At 47.0% G+C, this 21,618-nt stretch overlaps 1 protein-coding gene across 1 annotated transcript in view; it reads right to left on the bottom strand.

Annotated features, from left to right (window-relative positions):
- Nucleotides 1–548: 548 nt before the first annotated feature.
- Nucleotides 549–21,618, bottom strand: part of sdc3 (syndecan 3) — a 35,212-nt gene continuing 14,142 nt past the window's right edge. Inside the window, exons 2-5 of the mRNA XM_056298482.1 lie at nucleotides 8,441–8,534; nucleotides 5,964–6,796; nucleotides 5,331–5,544; nucleotides 549–2,627 (exon numbers count right to left, since the gene is read on the bottom strand). Of these exons, the coding sequence (XP_056154457.1) occupies nucleotides 2,461–2,627; nucleotides 5,331–5,544; nucleotides 5,964–6,796; nucleotides 8,441–8,534 (1,308 nt within the window). The 3' untranslated portion in view covers nucleotides 549–2,460. The remainder of the gene's footprint in view (nucleotides 2,628–5,330; nucleotides 5,545–5,963; nucleotides 6,797–8,440; nucleotides 8,535–21,618) is intronic.

The raw sequence follows: 21,618 nt of genomic DNA, 5'->3' as shown, positions 1-21,618 counted from the left end.
ACACACACACACAGGCTCGTCAGCGTGCACAAGAGTCTGGTGTGAAATAGTTGAGGCATCGGCTGCTTTAAACGGCAGAGGACACCGAGTGACGCGCGCACACACATACATGCACGCACACATGCACACGCACACACGCTAACACATACACACGCGCGCACACGCACACACAGGTATAAGGGTTGATTGAGGTGTTGACATACACAGACATGCTCACAAACACACACAAGAGGGCAGGTGTAGTACACATCAAATGAAAATGGTGGGATTGCCAATATATGGAAGAGGCAGATATTCCACCTTGTGCACAGTCCTCTATTTTACACACACGCACGCACACACGCACACACACACACACGCACACACACAGGTATAGTTTGACTCCCATGCAGTTTGTTCTACAGTACTGAGTATAGAAGAGAAGCTACTAGCCCAGTCACACTGGTGTGGTTATTGTTACAATCTCTTAGATAGAAGCACAACCCTCCTGCAGCCCCCCCACCCCAACCCAACCCGCCCCACCCAACCCCCCCACCCCACAACCCTAATCCCAGGCCCCCGACGCGATTCTCCCTCAGAGCCTCCGACTCCTTCAGTGGGACGAAGTTGCTCCCGTCCGAGCGCTGATCCAGAGTCAGTTTCGACATCTCCCACCGAACTGAGAAAGGTCAGGGGTTTTTGATCAGGGTAAAGGCCGACCGTAAATCAAGAGTGCACAGGGGCAACTTCCACTTCCGTTTTCATTAAAGGCCCTCGCAACACCCCCGAGTCCCCCACCCCCCGTTCCCAAGTAGACAACCAATGGTGGAGGAAAAAAGAAAGTGAAGCATGCAAGGTGACTGGATGAGATGACTGGACACACAGTTGTGCTTTTACATAGACAGACCAAACTTCAACCAACCAGCAACTTATCAATAACTAATCAATAACGTACTGAAATCACTTGACCTGACTCATATCACTAGTGAGAACGATGATGATGACGATGAAGGTGATGATTGATGATGATGACGATGTTTTGATATGTGTATTCAATGATATGATTTACAGAATATTTAGTCAGTATTGTGTATTTAAATGCACAGCAGGTTATGTCTGGATGTGTGTGTGAGTGTGTGTGTGTGTGTGTGTGTGTGTGTGTGTGTGTGTGTGGTTGACGAGAGCACAGCTCATCTAGGTGACGACAGATGTAATGAATAAAAACTCTTTATGGTCATGCAGACGGTTAGTGTGATGACGGAAAGGATATGCTCATATTTACATATACACTTTTTTTTAAACTGCTAAATACACATCCTCCCATTGACGTATTATTATCATTATTATTATTATTACTCAATATTATTCACCAGCCAGCCCAAAACATTGATATATTACTGATTATTATTACTATCCGTTACTAATCTTTGTACAGCATAGAGGAGCAGACAGGCCACTTGCTCTGTGTTAGCGGGAGCATCCATCGCTAGCAACCAGTCCGTGTTGCCATAGCAGTCCCTTGACGTAGAACAAGAACACATCGAGGGTTAAGCGCTGTTTTCTGGTTGGCCGAGCACAGAGAGGGAGGTCAGAGCCACCAGCAAAGGGAGACAAGTCTGTGCATGTGAGGGAGTTTATAAGGGTGTATGCATGGATAGATGTGTGCATGCATATGTGTGTGTGTGTGTGTATGACTGTGTGTGTGTGTTTGCACCAAGAGGATGGAAGGCACAATAGAGACCTTTCCTCTCACCTTTGACCTGGATCTCTATGCGGCCAATCAGACAACTCGCTGTGTTTGGGGGTGAGGGGCGGAGTCTGGCCTTTTTCTCTTTTCTTCCTTTGTGTCGTACTCAAGTACCCCCCCCTCTTTCTCTCTCTCTCTCTCTCTCTCTCCACCCCTCACCTCTTTCTCTCTCTCTCTCTCTCTCTCTCTTTGCTTTCCTTAGCTCATTTGCTCCATGAAAAAGAAGAACTTTTTGTGCTGGAACACAGGTTAAGAGCTTGTGTGGTTTTTTTCTGTTTGTTCGTTTTTTTTTCTTTTTTCTGTTTTTGTTTTTTTACAAAATAATCATATCATTACATCAGAACATGAGAATCCGTAGAATATTAATAACAACATTTACTTTAAAAACCTTTTTTTTTTTTGTGTGTATGTGTTTCTGGTTATTTTTTCAGAATATATTTGGGGGGGGTTGTTGGGGGTTTTTTTCTTCTTTTTTGTTTTAGTTAAAAGAATGTTCCAAGTCCACAGAGAGAGAGAGAAAGAGAGAGCGGGGGGGGGGGGGGGGGCTCTCGCAAAAGAGAGGGATGAGGAGGGAGTGACGAGGGGGATGCAGGAGAAAGGGGGCCGGGCACAGAGTATCTTTCCCTCTCTCTCTCTCGCTCGCTCTCTCTCTCTCTCTCTCTCTCGCTCGCTCGCTCGCTCTCCCTCCCCCTCCGTGTGAAGGTCTCTCTGCTTTGACTTTGTGTGCATGGGTGTTATGCATAAAACTCTTCCTGCTTGTCTGGTTTCTGGTAGGTGACGGTGGCCTGTTTGGGTTCCTCCAGCGTGTAGCTTCCCTCGTCCTTCTTCTTCATCCTGTACACCAGCAGCATCACCAGGAAGGCAGCGAACAGTGCCCCCACCACGCCTCCCACTATCACAGCTGAGAGGGAGGGAGGGGAGGAAGGAGGAGGAGGAGCCGGGGGGGGGTACAGAGGGGCAGAGAGAGAAGAGAGAGAGAGGGTGGGAGGTCATAAAGTCAAAACACTCAAAACATCCGAGAGAAATGCTGTGGTTTAGTTCCTACAAACACTGGGAAATACACAGGAACGGGGACAAACACCAACATGCCATTATGTCCTGTTGTGTTAGGACACAGTCACAACACTAGCTGCCCCAACACACTTCTAGTCTAAATGCAAAGCAAAGCTAACACAGCATCACTAGCACTAAGCTGCTAAGTGAAGACTGACGAGCCGGACTGTGCCAACACAAGTTCTACGTTGCCAACAAGTTCGTGCTAAGTTGTTACCCTGCAGTACTACATAGTTTAGCCCAACGAGATTGGTACATCCAGCACGAGAGCAGCTGTATTCCTCCGCCTGCTTTTGACACTCATCGCTCATCAGCTCCTTTTGTGTGACGCTAATGACAAAAAAGATAAACGCTGGAATGTGTATTGCTACGGTGCTAAGCATTACCTCATTAAACTAATTGGTATCAGCGCCAGACCTGCGAGGAGAGTGTTCATTATCTTCTAAACGCTCAAGGCGTGCCTGGTTTTGCTTGCACGCCTACCCGTGTGGGAGGTTTTCGACATTGTTTATCCCACTGCTGCCAATGAGAACGTGCACCCAGAGGGTGTTCCCCTCTGGGCCCTCAAGGTATTCAGTGAAGGCCTAAGAAAAAAAAAATACTGAAAAGATTTTTGTGCTCCTAATTAATATTTTTTTTATTTTTCATTAGTTTTATTCTCTGAAAGAAATAGTAATTTCTGGATCATCTTAACCTTGGATTAACTTGGACTAATATGTCTTGGCAAACAGTGGGTTAATATAACAGAACGGTAAATGGACCAATCACAATTTTTCTTCCGATGGTATCTGGGTGAATCAGTGACTCCCCGCTGCCAGGACCTTCAGTAGCTGTAACGAATGCCTGTGTAATTCAAGTCAATGCGGGCATGAGTTTTATTTAGACAGTTGTCTTAGATATTTATATTTGGTTGAGTTGTGGGTGGGACAATATCCCGGCATCTTCCGGGCATTCACAAAGTGGATAAGCGACCCCCGTTGTCGTCGTCAACTTTGGGCTTGAGCCTTCAGCGTGGTGTGAGCAAACTAAGCTACGTGCTGATGGAAAACGCAATGGCCGGCATCCGGGTAGCGTAGCGGTCTATTCTGTTGCCTTCCAACAAGGGGATCGCCGGTTCGAATCCCCGTGTTACCTCTGGCAGAGGGGGCGGAGCAGCGACCGGAATGCGCGTACGAGTGGGGTAATAGGCCGGGTAAAACGCAATGGCCGTCGCATTCACTGACGATCTTGTGGTTGATCTGATTCTACTGTGCCTTCGTCTGCATTTTTTAAAACATTCTCCCAAACAGACCAAATCGCCCGATGAATTTTGCGAGAGAAGGCTGTCATGAGTCACTCCAGTGAGGTGGATCTTAAACTCCAGGCTGGTGTGCACGGTCCATGACAACATTATATTGTGGCTATGCTTTATTAAATTTGTTGAAGTAGTGCAAGGGAATGGTGAACACTGTTACATCAACTATGGAAACTTGTTTGTTTTGTGCCAAGTGGTGTGCGTGTGCAATCTGGTTGCTGAGTGACATAAAGGAAGATCTGATGGTGATGCTGCAATAGCTGCTATAGTGCACAGTGGTGTGCGTTGTGGTTGTTTAAGATCGGCTGTCTTGTTGGTGTTGATGCAGTAGTGTATTTTGTATGTGGCTGTGTTGGCTGTGTCGGCACCCATATGAGAAATGTGTGTTTGTGTGTGGAGGGGGTGCAGTTCATTACTGAAGGCCCCGACTGAAACCCCATGGTACACTACTGCGTGCACCAGATGAGATGCCATACTGCCATATGCAATGTGGTGTCATATTACACTCACTTACTTACACAGTGAGTGAGTACTGTGACTATATACAAGTATGAATGTGTTGCTATGTGTTTTATCATGCAGATATTCTAGTCTAAAGTCTGCTGCTTCCTGCTCTTTACCAATGACCAGGAAATCAGCGAAAACCACCGCCAGCAGCCCACCAATCAGAACAGCTGAAGGAGAGACAAAGAGCCAATCAGATCAGGCAAGTCAGCTACTCCCTAATTTTCAACAACAGCTGTCTGGGATGTAGAAACGGGGGCTCTTAAAAGGAAATTGGATTTAGCTAGAGGAAAAATGATGAAAGAGGCTATAAAGGAGGGGGTGAAAAGCCCAAGGAGAAGATTGCTTGTTCTCCAAGGGTCAAATGAGGCTAAGAAGCCGATTGACTTAACATAATAAATCTTTGCAGCATGAATGCAAAGTAATGCCAGTTTATCATGGCACTTCCCAGAAGGAGAGGGGAGACTACATGGGGGCAGGGGGAAATGTAATCTCTCAGCCTAATGGAATTATTACCTATTGGTTTTGTTGACAGCCAGGCAGACAGGTGGAATATGATAGATGGAAATGCAGACAGGAAGAATTGAACAAAGTCAAAAAGACAAATGTACTATTATATGACCACACAGGCAGGTGGACAGACAGATTGACAGACAGACAATACAAAACAAACATTATATATTCTGATGTTAACAAGACATCCTGGATTCACCTCCAAATCTTGTGTCTGATTTGACTGACAGTTGAACCTACCTATTAAAACCTCCTTCCTCTCCAGGATGTTCCTCTGGGGCAACTGGGCAGCAGAACTTCCTGTGTCCACTGTGTTGCCAATAAGATCAGGCTCCGCCCCAACTTCCTGGCCTCTGCCACGGCCAAGGTCATTGTGGCGCTCTTCCTCACGGATCTCAAAGTCTCCACTGGTTCCCGTGGCCCCAACCTCATTATTACCCTCCTCTGGGCGGGCCTGGAAGACAGAGAGAGAGACAGAAAGAGAGAAATGGAAAGAAAGAAAAAGAGAGGATAATTAGTTATAATATTTGTAACATGGAGTTCCTGTACTGACAATTATCCAATCAACAAATCAAAGAACTTTCCATAGCACATGCTTGCCTAGAACCAGCAAACAATGAACCACTGTTGAGTTTTGACTGGTGGAAAATCTGATTTTGTCCAATATATAGCCCTCATAAGAAAATTGGCAGCATAATTGCAATCCGGAAAACTGAAGAAAACCAAATGCATCATACTTCCAGACAAGACCCTTGCAACAAACAAAAGCATATCAATTAGAGAGCTGACCATAGCCTGTAAATAATTAAAATGCCTATGTTATGAAAACAGGCTGAAGGTGCTGATGGCTGGTAAACTGAAAATGAATCCCACCTGTGGGGTTGTGGGCTTCTGTGGGCGGGTGCTTCTTTCTGTTGGTAGTGTCTGAGTGGCTGTCGTGATAGGCACCCTGGGCCGAGAGGGGACCCTGGTCTTAACGGTGGTGGCGGCCGTGGTGGTGGGCAGAGCTGTGGTGGTTTCAGGGATGTTTCTTGCTGTGGTTGCCATGTCTTCCTCTGTGGTGGTATCCACATCATAGCCTGGGTAAGACGGTGTGGGTTCGGGGGGCAGGTAGACGTCTTCGTTTTCTTCTGTGGTGCCCATGTCATCCAGACCACTGGAAGGCACCGCGCTCTCAGCAGGACTGGTTGCTGGGCTGTTGGTCGCCATGGGAACGGCAGCAGTGGACTGTGGGATGACGGTGGTCTGGGCAGCGGCAGCAGCCCTGATCCGCTCCAACTCCCTCTCTCTTTCACGTTCTCTCTCCCTCTCCCGCTCTCTCTCTCGTTCGCGCTCCCTTTCTCTCTCTCGCTCTCGCTCTCTCTCCCTTTCCCTCTCCATTTCTCGCACTCGCTCCCTCTCTCTCTCCCTCTCCATTTCTCTCTGTCTCTCTCTTTCCCTCTCCAGTTCCCACTGCCTCTCTCGTTCCCTCTCCGTATCTTTCTCTCTTTCCCTCTCTAACTCCCTCTCCCTCACCCATTCTGCGCCACTCTCGCCCTCAGCCTCGGTGGGCTGTGGGGTGCCGGTGGGGTCTGGGTTGGGGCTGGGCTCGGCTGCAGGTGGGGCAGAGGGGGCGGGGCCAGTGGCCTGGGTGGTGGAGAGGGGGAGGGGTTCCTCTGTTGTGAAGGACACGCCCGGTGACGTAGGCTTCACACTCACCTCTGGAACTGGTGAGAGAGGGAGAGGTAGTGTTAGAGAGAGAGAGAGACAGAGACAGAGATAGTGTTAGAGGAGAGAGAGGAGAGGAAAGTACAATGGGGAGGTGTTGAGTGATTCATTTTCCCCTGAAATCTCATAATGTTATAATACCGCCCCTCATTCTGTAAGAACAAAGAAGCTCCTTGGGTTGAATAAGAACTAAATTCAATTTATAGGGACAAAGACATAACAGACGCTGACAGAAGAGCTACAGAGGATATCTAAATATGGCCCTGAACAATGCTCCTTCTGTTAAACACATCAGACACCAGAAAATGCCAAGTTCAGAAGCAGCAGCACGAAACGTGCCTCAATCTGTTTGAAATAAGCTTTTCCTTTGGATTCTGATGGTTGCATATCACAGTTTGAGACGAAGCAATTTGCCAGGCTGCTGTTTCAACAGTGGGGGGGTGCCTCCGCCTGCCCTGAATAGTAATTTATTTGGAGTTAGCTTGCCACTAGCGCAGTGTCTGAACCGAGGGCAGCCCTCAATGAGTCATGCTTAATAAGGAAGAACGCTGCTCAAGCCTCAACAACCAGATCAGACAATCAACCTGAATTAGCCAAATGTGATTTAGGTTAAGGAGGTAATTCCTACAGACTCAGAAAGCGCATAGCTCCAACACAGACATACGGTTGCTAATAGGTGCACCCAGTGGCTGGTGTGCGTGGGTTCATGGGATCTGGGTCAATAATCTTATTAGAATAAATGGGATGACTTAATCTAGTGGAATCTGGCCATCGCCCCTGCTTGCTTGAATGCGTGTGTGCATGTGTTACTGAACACGTTTCAAGACACACGTATGTGGATTGCATCTGACAATGTTGTTTTTACACACTATCTCTGAATGTGTGTTTGTTTTGTGTTTTATCGCGTGTTCAGGGCCAGAGAGCAAAGTGACCAGACTGCAGTCTGATAATGGAGTAATGGGGGAGTGGGGTACCTGAGGACCAGCAGACAGAAAAACCAGCAGATGTCAACTCTTTTTTTTTTCCTCCCTTTTTCTCCCCAATTTTACCCGGCCAATCACCTAGCTCTCTGAGCCATCCCGGTCGCTGCTCCTCTCCCTCTGCTGATCCGGAGAGGGCTGCAGACTACCACATGCCTCCTCCAAGACATGTGGAGTCACCAGATGCTTCTTTTCACCTGACAGTGAGGAGTTTCACCAGGGGGACGTAGCGCGTGGGCGGATCACGCTATTCCCCCCAGTTCCCCCTCCCACCCTGAACAGGTGCCCCGACTGACCAGAGGAGGTGCTAGTGCAGCGACCAGGGCACATACCCACATCCAGCTTCCCTCCCGCAGACAAGGCCAATTGTATCTGTAGGGACGCCCAACCAAGCTGGAGATAACACGGGGATTCAAACTGGTGATCCCCATGTTGGTAGGCATAGACAGCTACGCTACCCGGACACCCTGCAGACGTCAACTCTTAAAGAATCAAACGCCAGAGAGTCAAGCATGGTCAGAGTAGGAAATACAAAAACAACCTAAACAAACACACATACACACACATGCACACACACACACACACACACACACACACACACACACACACACACACACACACACACACACACACACACACACACACACACACACACACACTTACAGCCAGAGCCGGAGCCTGAGAAAAGATCCTCATCATCATAGAACTCGTCCCTTGAGGAGCCCTCGTCATCTATAAAGGGAGACCAAGTTTGACCCTGAGAGAGAGAGAGAGAGAGAGAGCAAGACAGAGAGAGAGGGAGGGAGAGAGAGATTAGCGAGATCAGAGTTATTTGTCATGAATGAACAAATAGCTGTTTGTCATTTCATCTGAAAGAGAGACCACTTTGTCAGATTAAATGCATACACACACGCACCAACACGCAGACATGCATGAGTGCGGCTGTCTGTGAGGATGCGGGTGTGGGAGAGAGAGAGCGAGACAGACACCATTAGGGGGGATAGAGTAGCATCTGCTTGTTTCTCAGTCTATGGAGAGACATTGTTAATGGGTGGCTGATCTAAAGCTGAAATTTTGGCAGAGAAACATCAAAGCCTTTGAATGAGGGCAAGTGCCAATTACTGTGTGCAGACATTATGAGTGATGTACAGCTTCTTATGCAGCGGTTCCCAAAGTGGGGTCCTGGGACCCCCACCAGGGGTATTTGCAAAGAATTCCAGCATGCTTGCAGCAGCGGCATGTTCTAGAATGTCCCTAGAATGCGTCCGGGTAGCGTAGCGGTCTATTCCGTCGCCTACCAACACGGGTATCGCCGGTTTGAATCCCCGTGTTATCTCCAGCTTGGTTAGGCGTCCCTACAGACACAACTGGCCGTGTCTGCGGGTGGGAAGCCGGGTGTGGGTATGTGTCCTGGTCACTGCACTAGCGCCTCCTCTGGTCGGTTGGAGCGCCTGTTCAGGGGGGAGGGGGAACTGGGGGGAATAACGTGATCCTCCCACGCGCTACGGCCCCCTGGTGAAACTCCTCCCTGTCAGGTAAAAAGAAGCGGCTGGCGACTCCACATGTATCGGAGGAGGTATGTGGCAGTCTGCAGCCCTCCCCGGATCAGCAGAGGGGGTGGAGCAGTGACCGGCACAGCTCGGAAAAGTGGGGGGTAATTGGCCAGGTACAACTGGGGAGAAAAAATGGGGGGGGGGTGTCCCCTGCAGAACAAACAATAGAAAAATGTAACTGCATTTTGATTCACCAGAAGTTGCCCCAACGTTTGCAAAAATGACAATACAAATAATTTTGGCTTGGATAAACAATCACATCTTTGTTTTGTTATATCCCCATTAACATCTCCCAGCATAAAGTATGGACGCTTATGGAAGTCAGTAATAGATCAACATGTTTGTAGAATATGTTACTGAAGAGGGAATATGAAAACATTCAGCTTGACATCCATGCCTAGTTCACACAGGCCTGTGGGAACAAGAGGAGTGGACAGCTTGCACAATGACCCTTGTGTCAGGGTCCGGTGAGAAGTCAAAGGTCGTCTGGGCTGAACCCTTCTGAGCTGAATGACCTCAGCTGTGGTCATTTTGGAACTGATCTCTGCTTTTCATTCATCTCTTCCTTGACCTCAATTCCACATCCCTGTGATGTTTAAACACACATCTGCAAACCAAAGGCATCAACTTGAAGCCGGAACGAAATTGAAAAACTATTTCAACATCACTTATTACTTGAATCGTCATGCATTTTGTACTGTGTATTTCAGCTGAAAAAAATATATAAGTAGAGTAGGGTCACGGGGATGCTGGAGCCTATCCTGGCCCAAGGACTGCTGGGATAGGGTCCAGGATCCCCGCGATCCTGAGAGCAAGATAAGCGGTTTAGACAATGGATGGATGGATGGAGGCAGAGTTTTTCTATTTTTCTTTTTTAAAAGAGCCCTCGCTAGTTCAGCTTCCGTCAGCTGAGCTTTTTAAACTCGTGACGTCATCAGACACATTTATTTACATATAGCAAATCAGATCAAATCATCAAAATATGAAACCCCGCCCACCCTCGCTTGTACCTGTCACTCAAAGGCCAGCTCATGAATATTACTGAGGACGACAGTCGTAAATATGCGTCGCTAAATGTAGGCCTAACTTACATTATTTCCTAACACTAATAATCATGGAATTAAACACGATTTCGGTATGAGGTTTGGGAAACTTTTTTCATTAAATTGGTTAACAGTACATCTCTGTAAACAAACACAAATATCATGTGTCCTCTGTTAGCTTACCTGCTAACAGTAGCAGTGGAAAAAACGTGTCTGCGCTGCTACTGATCAAAATAAAGGTGACACATTAGCTTCTTTCACAGCGTCTGCAAAATATTGTGATTATGATTGGATATTTATACTATACGTACACTTTCTCCTTTATATATTAATTTTTAGCTAAGTGTGCCAGTGCTGTGCTGTCTGGTTGTGGCAAATAAGCTATTTTCCCGATTTGTTCCCCCCTTTCCCTTTCCTTCCATGCAGCAGCGATGAAACATTTTTGTTTTTTGTTTTGCATCAGAGCAGATCAGCAATATCATTAATTTCAGCTATCAGCAGGTTGTTTATCAGCCTGCCTCCCTTATTTTACATTTTCAGCCTGATCCAAAATGGATTAGCTGATATGAAACAAAAATGAAAAATCAGCTATGCCAGGGTAAACAGACCTTGGGGCCCCTACCATTTGCTGTAATTACGCTAAAGACTAGACCACAACTCACACTTCTTCTAGAGACAATGGATAGTGTTATACAAAACATTAGTCATCGACAAATTAAAAAAAAATACTGAATGTTTTATTATGCCATCTTCACGGGTTTTAGACATGAAAAATTAAACCTGATTATTGATTCGGGTCCAACATTAAGAGGTACATGGCAGCCATTTTGTGCCTTCTGTGCTCAGATCCAAATTTACAGTCTGTACAAACCACAATATGTTGGCTCAGCCTTGGCTGCGAAACAAAAGAAAACAATCATGCGGCAGGTAAAGGGAAAGAGGACCACTTGAAATGTCTCCAAAACCACCTTATCTCCTCCACCATCTTAATCCCGTCCTGAGGGCCAGCACAGCAACCTCTTCTCCCAGCTTTTGTGATGCTAATTGTGACACTGGTCGGCTCCTCCCCGGCTCCAGACACAGGAAACCCGATGCCTTTAAAAGCCAATAAAAGCATAATGGCATCTAGAAACCCAGCCATCCCAGCCCGATCACATCTCAACACGATGAGGTGGAGCTGAAACGTTATGCGCCTCCAGAAATGAGACTGACTCGTGGACGCTCTGAGCTATCACAAACTCAGGAGATGGGGCGCCTCACACCAAGAGGGAGCCTGACAGGGTGCTTAGCGCCTCATCTGTAAGTGTGAGTCTGTGCAAGCAGTGCTTGAGTGTCTTTCATATGAGGGCCCACTGATTTTTTCCACCAACACTCCGAAAGTGCTGAAAAGACATCTCAGTGTAACCATGGTGGGATTCTTTGTGCATACGTGTATGTGTGTGTGTGTGTGTGTGTGTGTGTGTGTGTGTGTGTGTGTGTGTGTGTGTGTGTGTTTGTGTGATGATCAAGTCTGTTGCTATGGGCAACCCCTGCCTTTCGCAGAAATTCCCATCTCCTGGTGAGAGGTAACCACTTTCACACACACACACACACACACACACACACACACACACACACACGCACACACACACTGAGGCATATATATGCACAAACGGCCTGTAACTATATAAGCAGAGGTGTTATGTAACACCAAATAAACAACCTAAAATACAACATCAAAACAGTCTGTTCCTCCTCTGGCTCCTACTGTCTTTATCTATTCCTCCCTTGATCCCCCCTCTCCCCCTTTGTCTTCACTCATCCCCCCTTTGTCTTTGTTGGCTGGAAGACTTGGATCTACAGACCCCAGTGCCAGCATACCCCCCCCCCCTTCCTCTCTCCTCTTACCCAACACATCTCATCTTAACTCTCTTCCTCTCCTCTTGCCCGCCACTTTTCATCACAGGGCTAACTTCCAACATTCACTCTATCCTCGTGTGCAACACTTATTGGCCCGATACACACACACACACACACACACAAAAGTATGCAGACACACACCCCATTGCTATGGCGACCCCATGAGCGCCATTTCTTCCAGTGGCATTGCTTTAATAGCCCTCTATGCACAGGCACACACACACACACACACACACACACACACACACCTCAACACCACCACCGCTGGCAACAACAACAACAACACAACACACACTCAGTGGTGCAGACACGAGGGCTGTTGTTAGTCTTCGTTTGTTGGTTTTAGGTAAAACACACAAGCAAGTTAGGCGTCGTCTATGCTTTGACTGTTGTGCATTCATGTGTGTGTTTATGTGTGTGTGTGTGTGTTTATATGGGTGCCATCTATGTTTATCCTGTAACGGCAACATACAATCTCCCTCTCCACCTCAGCGCAGGAAATTTAGGAACTGATATTTTAAGTGCGATTTCATGGTATGGTGGGCAGTGGTGCGTCACTGTACATAATTACAGGGTGTGTGTGTTGTGTGTGTGTGTATAATCACAGGTTTTGGTTGTGGTATGTGTGTGTGTGTATATATAATATGTGTGTGTGTGTGTGTGTGCATGTGAGTGAGTGAGTGAGTGTGTGTGTGTGTGTATATATATATATATATATATGTGTGTGTGTGTGTGTGTGTGTGTGTGTGTGTGAGACATCATTTCGGGCGAGGAGACTAAAGCCAGCTCTGCAGTTTGCCTCCATTCGGAAGCTATAAACAGCTGTATATTGTGCCCGTGTCACATATCTAACTAACCACAATGAGACGCCAAGCTCTCCTCCGCCGCATAACCTGGGGCCAAAATCATCTGTGTGTTGCCCTCAATTTCCCTCAGCTGCTGCATTTTGCTCCCCGTTTGTTTAAAGTACAAAATGGTGAAATGACAGCCGGATTCTGTTGGATTCGTAGTGTAAATGTGATTCTGTTTTGGGAGATTTTTTTTTTTACAGTATGGGAAACGGCATCATCGTATGACAGTTTGTCTTTACATGGACATATCTGAGAGTGCAGAACATATACTTGTGTGTACTTTTGTTAAACGGGGGAGAAAAAGGAGGAGGGATAGAAAAACAACAACAACTAGAGAGTAAAGCGCAGATCTCTGGAGAAGAGCACCTCCTCTTCTCCAGTGCAGTTAGCACTCAATTGTGGTATAAAACGGGTTTTTCAAAGGCTTTGAATCACCACAACCACAAGAGGTCCTTGATCATACAGTCATAACTGTACACAAAAATGACCAGGCTGACAGGCCCGGTAGTATGCGAGAGTAGCAGTGGACAGACACACGCACACTCAGACAGGAAAAAACAGTGTTTTTCCTGTCATTATAAGATTTTGCACAGCGCCCAAGTCGACTAAATGGGAAATATGGGGGGGGGGGGGGGGATTGTGAATGAGCAGCACCCAAGCTAAAAATCAATATAATTAAAATATTTTGCCTGTCAGTAGGTGGATGGGCAGCCTCCTACGCGGACTGTCACACAAATGTGACCAAGTGTAATATGAATTTGCACTTTCCAAAGAGAAATTTGCTATGCGACCATTTGGGTCTAACCCGAACCCTGTCTTTATTTTCATTATATAATAAAGCTGGGTACACCAGTTACACTCACGCATGCGCAACTCACATCTACAGTTGAATCTTGCGTTGTTTTTTTCCCCTCCTACATTTTGCAAAGACCTGCCCTAGACCCACCCTACTCTGAATCTGATTGGCTAGAACCGCCCTAGACCCACCCTACTCTGAATCTGATTGGCTAGTACTCGTGGCCTCTGTAGGATAGGCCTAGCCAATGAAAGGCAGAGTAGGGGCGGGTCTTCGCATAATGCCGGTGGAGGAAAAAATAACGTGACTAGCAGCAAGCAGGGACAAGAGCATGCAACACTTCCTGTTTTGACTGCAACCTAGAGGAAGTTGTTCCTTTATAATGTTCACATTTTTTGGATTATCAAAATTCTTTTAATAACTTTTGTTCATGTCGCTGCCCGATCTGAGTCAACCATAGATGTCAGTCGCGCATGCGCAAGCGTAAACGGTTTACCCAGCTTTATTATAATATGAAAATAAGGGCAGAGGTGATTACTTTTGGTTCATCCCGTGTTCCTCCAGTCCTCCTGTGCTGAGATCAGCAGTGAATGATTTGCTGACTTGTGAAACACGTTCAAATTCTCGTTTACTTTCCAGACTCATACTCACATACATGTTTTGACAATGACGCTGCCCGATCTAAGTCAACAATGCGCGACTCACATCTACGGCTGACTCAGATCGGGCAGCGACAGAAAGCGGCATGCGAGCTACAGTGAATGGAGAGAGGGAGCGGTGGTATGGAGAACAAATGTTTTTCACAGGCTCTGAATCACCACAACCACCAAAGGTTCCTCATCATACAGTCATAACCATGCACAGCAAATATTAGGCTGACAGGTCCAGTAGTATGCGCGTGCATGGCGTGTGTGTACTGATTAGCCGTTGTGTATTCTGTCTGTTGGAACAGAGGGCGTACAGACCTAAACTAACAGTTGCAAGAAGTCAGATAACAATGGGAGGTGACATGATAGTTTTACTTAAACACACTCACAAATCTAACTAGGATTTAACGCACACACACACAAATGCACGACCAAACGCAATACCTCCGCCTAGTGGAGATAACAACTAAAAAGCAGGGCGCCTGTTGGACGTCACGTCATGTTCTGACAAAGTGAACCCAGGTGCTTCCCGCTTTGTTGTGTAACAACAATTCCAATGACTCAGTTTGAAACCTGATCTGAAGGTGACATCAAGCTTCGTGCCACAGTCCATCCCATACAACAAACACTACGATTAGTCGGCCTTTGTGTGTGAGTGGATCCTCGCCCCATCATCCAGGTGCCTGCAGGAATGTTGGAACTATTTTCTGGGAGGGGGTGCTGTGAATAGGCATCAAATGTTCCAACATGCAAAAATTGCTCCGTGCACATTAGTTAATTTTGTCAGTTGGAAAAGTGCTATATAAATGTAATCCATCCATCCATTTTTTTTATTTAGTCTTAGTCCTGTGTCAAATGTCCTTGTTAGTTTTTATAATATTTAGTCAACCTCGTCCTGTTTTCAAGTCAAGTTTTAATCGACCAAGTCTGAGTATTTTAGTCTTATCTTAGTCAAAGAAAACATAACTGTTTAAGTATAGTTTTAGTCAATGAAAACTGCTAACATTTTAATCTCTTTTAGCTATTACATTGTATTGAACATTTCAGTCAATCTAGTCTAGCCAATCTTTTTTTTTCGTCATTTAGTCACTTATTTCACATAAAATGTACCTTTTATCATTATCTGATGAAAAACACCGGTACGCTATAAAACAGCCTACATAATGAAACACCACTGCCTTACTACCCATCCATCCATCCATCCATCCATTATCCAAACCACTTATCCTGCTCTCAGGGTCAAGGGGATGCTGGAGCCTATCCCAGCAGTCATTGGGCGGCAAGCGGGCAGACACCCTGGACAGGCTGCCAGACCATCACACAGGGTTCCACACACACACACACACACACACACACACATTCATACCTAGGGACAATTTAGTATGGCCAAGTCACCTGACCTACATGTCATGGGACTGTGGGAGGAAACCGGAGCACCCGGAGGAAACCCACTAAAAACACGGGGAGAACATGCAAACTCCACACAGAGGACGACCCCCAAGGTTGGACTTAGGGTTGCCGAGTCCTTGAAATGGAAATAAGGAAGAGGGGACAGGGACGGGGACAGGGGTTGGATGGACGGGGCGGCGCAGGTATAACAAATATAATGTGCCTTACACTATACACATACACACACACACACACACACACACATATATATATATATATATATATATATATATATATATATATATATATATATATATAATAAGTAACGATTCCTTATTTTAAGGAACGGTTGGCAACCCTAGTTGGACTAGACCCCGGGACATTCTCGCTGTGAGGCGACCGCGCTAACCGCAGCCTTACTAGTTAGCTAAAACATAACGTCACCACCATGACGTTAAACTACCTCAGTTTCTTTGTGTTGAAATATACAGCACTAGATGAACTGGGTGGGTAAAATAACACTAACGGCAATTTAAAAAAAAAACCTTTTAGCTCCACCGTAGCGCTTTTGCTAGCTACTTACTTCGTTGTCTTTTGTCGGAAATTATTATTTATGTCAGTTGACGACATATACACCATCCTCTCAACCCCGATTCATTCGTCCGTCTCACGAAAGCGGCTCCAGTCCGCCTGCTCGCTCCGGCACGGAGGGTTCGTTTGTTTTCAGGGGTGGGTGCTGCTTTGTTGGTCGCTCCGTGTTAACGGTAACAGCTGGCTCCGTGTCTCGTACGGCGATAAAACGTTCACACGGAAAACGAAACGAGCGCTCCTAGAAGCTACGGCAGACGTGACTAAAAGTACATTTAGTAGGGGGGGGAGCAGTCAGTATTTCGTCTCCTCTTTTTGTCGAGGAAAATAATAAAGACAGGATTCGGTAAATATATTTAAAGTATATTTTAGTCTCGTCTTTTTGCCGTCGACAACATTGCACGTCGATGCAGTCACGGTCAAGTCAAGTCAGTTTTATTTGTGTAACCCAATATCACAAATTATACATTTGCCTCAGGGGGCTTTACAGCGACACAACATCCTGTCCTTAGACCCTCGCATCAGATAAGGAACAACTCCCTAAAAAAAAACCTTTAACAGGGAGAAAAAAAAATTCTTTCTTTTTTTCCATCATCTCATCTTAAGTCGTTTTCACACAGATATAAATAATCACGTGTATCTATCTTAGTCATGTAAGAAAGGTCGTCGACGAACATATTTAGTCATAGTTGTGTTTATATGTCACTGCGTCAGGCTGTATATAGTATGTGCACATAATGTTCTATTAAACTTTATAAACACGGGTCAACAGTTTTTCTTGTGAGGTTTTTCTAAGGAGCCCTTCTTGGCTCCAGATGATGTGAACCATCCTGGCCTGGCTATCTGTTGACATAACTAAAGATGCATGAAGTGCTCTGGCCATGAAACAGGCTCATCATTTCTGAGAATCACATCACTGGGCGATGAAAGCGTATATTCTTTATACTGTAAGGGAATATGAAAGAGAAATGAAAGTCAGACATAGTCCAGCTATTATCCGAACCGCTTATCCTGCTCTCAGGTTCAAGGGGATGCTGGAGCCTATCCCAGCAGTCATTGGGCGGCAGGCGGGGAGACACCCTGGACAGGCCGCCAGGCCATCACACCCACACATTCATACCTAGGGACAATTTAGTATGGCCGAGTCACCTCACCTACATGTCTTTGGACTGTGGGAGGAAACCGGAGCACCCGGAGGAAACCCACGCAGACACGGGGAGAACATGCAAACTCCACACAGAGGACGACCCGGGACGACCCCCAAGGTTGGACTACCCCAGGGCTCAAACCCAGAACCTTCTTGCTGTGAGATGACCGTGCCAGAGAGACATATTTTTTATTTTTTAAAAAACAAGTTTGGTGCAGTAAAGGGAACGTCCAGCATCTATGGGTGCCTGGACTCGGCCTGAATTAAACCGGAGCTGAACCGTTTGAAGAAGCCTCGTGAATCATGGCTCCGGGTGACATTTAGCCAATTAGCCATGTGTTTCTGAGCAGATACATTAGGGATCACAAGAGTGAAATGTAGGAACAGATTTTTCTTTTTCTTTTTGGTGAAAACAATTTAAAATACCATGCTCACTTTGCCCATCTGCTCCTTTTCCAATTTTCTGACTAGCTATCATCCGAATTTGGAAGCGTATGCTATTAAAATTTTCCCAGTATACCGAGCGGCGGCAACATCGGGAAGATAGAGCATGAGAGGCTAGAGGAATACCAAGGGCTGAGGGAAGAACTAGATCGGATGTGGACGGTGAAATCCACAGTAGCCCCAGCGGTAATAGGAGCACTAGGAGCTGTGACCCCCAAACTGGGAGAGTGGCTCCAGCAGATTCCAGCAACAACACCTGAGGTCTCTGTCCAGAAGAGAGCCAGTCCTAGGAACAGCTAAGATACTGCACAGAACCCTCAAACTCCCAGGCCTCTGGTAGAGGACCCGAGCTTGAGGAAGACACACACCACCCGAAAAAGGGTGAGAGGGAGATTTTGTGTGTGTGTACTGATTAGCCATTGTGTATTCTGTCTGTTGGAACAGTAGGCGTACAGACCTAAACTTAACAGTTGCAAGAAGTCAGATAACAATGGGAGGTGACTTGCCAGTTTTACTTACACACACTCACAAATCCAATTTGGATTTAACGCACACACACACACACGCACACGCACACACACAAAATTTACATTAAGGTGTTATAAAAGACAATATTTTTCATGTTATAGCTGTGTCGAACCGGCTGGTTCAGTTTTGAGGATACACCCTCCAGCTAACCGGAGAGATAGAGAGATCCATTGTGACTGACATCAAATGCATTCCCCTGCAACCCGAGAGGCTGCTTCTGCCGCACAGCGCCCTTCTCGAACACACAGGCGTTCCCACTACGGGGCACTACAGCCTGCTGGGGACATAATCTTTAACTGTAGTTTGTAATGGGTGCGCCATTTCTCCCCCCCCCCCCTTCATAGGGAGGTTCAAGGGAGGGTGTCACCCAATGCACCATCTCCCGAGTTCACGCTGTGTGTGGCGCTATTAAAATCTTGTCAAATTCTTTGCACCAACCACACTAACTCATATCTCTCTCTCTGTTCTGCAGTTCCTCCGTCGCTGAAGGCACTGGAAAATATAGAGGCTGATCGGAGGTGGACTATCCGCTTTCCATATAAAGCCGCTGTCTGAGATTCAACTCAGTCCATGCCCCCGCTCCTCTCCTCAGCAGCTTGACCCATACTGATAAGGGCTGAAGGGTCTGAGCCATGCATCTTGTTGACAGACGTGGCCTGTTGATAACTTCCTACCTGGAAACGGCTAGGCCGCTTGGCACAGGCTCTCCCTTCCCCGAGCACACTATAACCACACGGCTAGAACCGGCCGTGTTCCCTGGTCCTACTCTTCAGCACCCATCCCTCTTCCCGACGTGGATTCCCAACCCCCCCCCCCCCCTAAACAAAATCTTATTCTTTCTACGTCTCTCCCTTTTTCCACCTCCTCCCTCTCTTTCTCTCTCCTCGTTCTCTTGGCCACCGGCTACGAGGATTGGACCGCAGCCAGTTTGGACATTAACGCGCTTACAGCCAAACAAAGGGATGACAAATGGGGAGAGAGAGAGAGAGAGAGAGAGAGAGAGAGAGAGAGAGAGAGAGAGAGAGAGAGAGAGAGAGAGGAGAGGAGAGGAGAGAGAGAGAGAGAGAGAGAGAGAGAGAGAGAGGTGTGTGAGTAGGTTACCAGGTGATGGCCTGCTTAAGACTCCTGCCTCCTTCAAGTGAGATTAGCCCAGTCACACACTGACACAGACACTGACACAAACTGACACACACACTGACACAGAGCCAGGTAGAGTTCATTGTGTACAGACTATATCTTTGCAGCACTGACATTAGCAAACCCTCTGCAAGCTTGATATCGAACGCCTGCATGTCACAGGTGAGGAGGTGAGTCTGTTCAGGCCTATCGCAGTGGTTGCTTCTGGTTTCTTTTCCAACTTTTATTAAACCAGGATGAGCACATTCTTCATCAGACCCATCAGCTTTGAGAAGTCGTTGGAAGGGGAGGAAAGTTTGGACACACACATACACACACACTTGAGGGTTCAATTCCTTGCTCGAGGGCACTCTGACAACAGTTCCTAAGGGAGACAATGGCGTTTCTCATTCGCTTCCTATGGCCTCTGGGGATTTCAACTGCTTTTCTAGTCACAAGCACACTCCTACCATGACACTGGCACTGTTCAACCGTTTAAAGGGACAGTTCGCCCCAAAATCAACAATACACGTTTCTCCTCTTACATGAAGCGCTACGTAGTGCACTACAGACCTTGTTGTGTCCAGTTTCATGTAGGAACTATTTTCTTAGATCAAACTACGCCCCCATGAAACTGCTCACGACGAGGTGTGTGGGTTATCTTGAGTAACTGGGTCATGATTTCTGGAAAGAGACGTTGCTGTTGAGTTTTTCAGATGTATTTTGGGGGGGGGGGGCTTTGAGCAACACAAGCCGAGCGCCATCCAGTTCCATTGTACTGGAGAGAAGGCAGATGTCTCTACGGCCGATATCTCCAGAACTCGGCAACTCACACCAAAACGACCTGGATGGATAAACAGCGCCACAGGTTAGAGGGAAAATGTTAGACTTTGGGTGAACTGTGCCTTTAACAACGTCTTGGCTCAGCCTGCTGAACTCCGCAGGGCATCATCAAATGATTCTGGAGAAGCTGTGAGATGATTTATAGATTACGAAATAACATGTCTCCGAATGCACACATTTATAACGTGATAAATTCCTTTCTCTTGCGAACGGATCAATACGTGCTGCCTCCGGGTTTCCTTCAGCAACGAGAGCAAATAAAACACGAACCCGAACTTGGTGTCAAAGTTAACCATTCCGCGTGATAAGGCCTGATAGGAACGCAAGTAGCTATCACTTTCTTTTTCGTTTTGGCTCATATCCACCTTAGCAAAACCTGTTTTCTTCCTTCCTTCCCTCCGTCCTGATTTCCTCTCTCCGCGTGTCTCTCGGCTTCTCGTGCTCGTGTTAACCCGGCAAAGGTGCAAACAAGGCACGCCTGCTCCTTGCACGACTGTAAGCATGTACACGTAAAACAAACAGGGACTGAGTCAATCACTATTTCCAGTGGCGCCTCTCGCCGAGCAGACTCATGATAGCCCCACACTGATGCAAATCACGGCCAGCCTGGCTGTGTCATGGCCACCCTGGCTGTGTCATGGCCACCCTGGCTGTGTCATGGCCAGCCTGGCTGTGTCATGGCCACCCTGGCTGTGTCATGGCCCCCCTGGCTGTGTCATGGCCACCCTGGCTGTGTCATGGCCACCCTGGCTGTATCACGGCCAGCCTGGCTGTGTCATGGCTACCCTGGCTGTATCACGGCCAGCCTGGCTGTGTCATGGCCACCCTGGCTGTGTCATGGCCACCCTGGCTGTAGCAGCTCTCCACGGGGAACCTATGGGAGGACGGCACTACACCGGCCCTCGCTAACTCTGCACTAGTCCTCACAGCGTCCCGAAACGCAGCACCAAACTGTGGACTGGACTGAAAAGCATGCAGGGAGCTAAAATTGTCTCCG

This window comes from Lampris incognitus, chromosome 18 (genome assembly GCF_029633865.1).
Source record: "Lampris incognitus isolate fLamInc1 chromosome 18, fLamInc1.hap2, whole genome shotgun sequence".
NCBI lineage: Eukaryota > Metazoa > Chordata > Actinopteri > Lampriformes > Lampridae > Lampris > Lampris incognitus.
The sequence above is the reverse complement of the archived record's forward strand: the minus strand, read 5'-3'. Positions and strand labels throughout refer to the sequence as shown.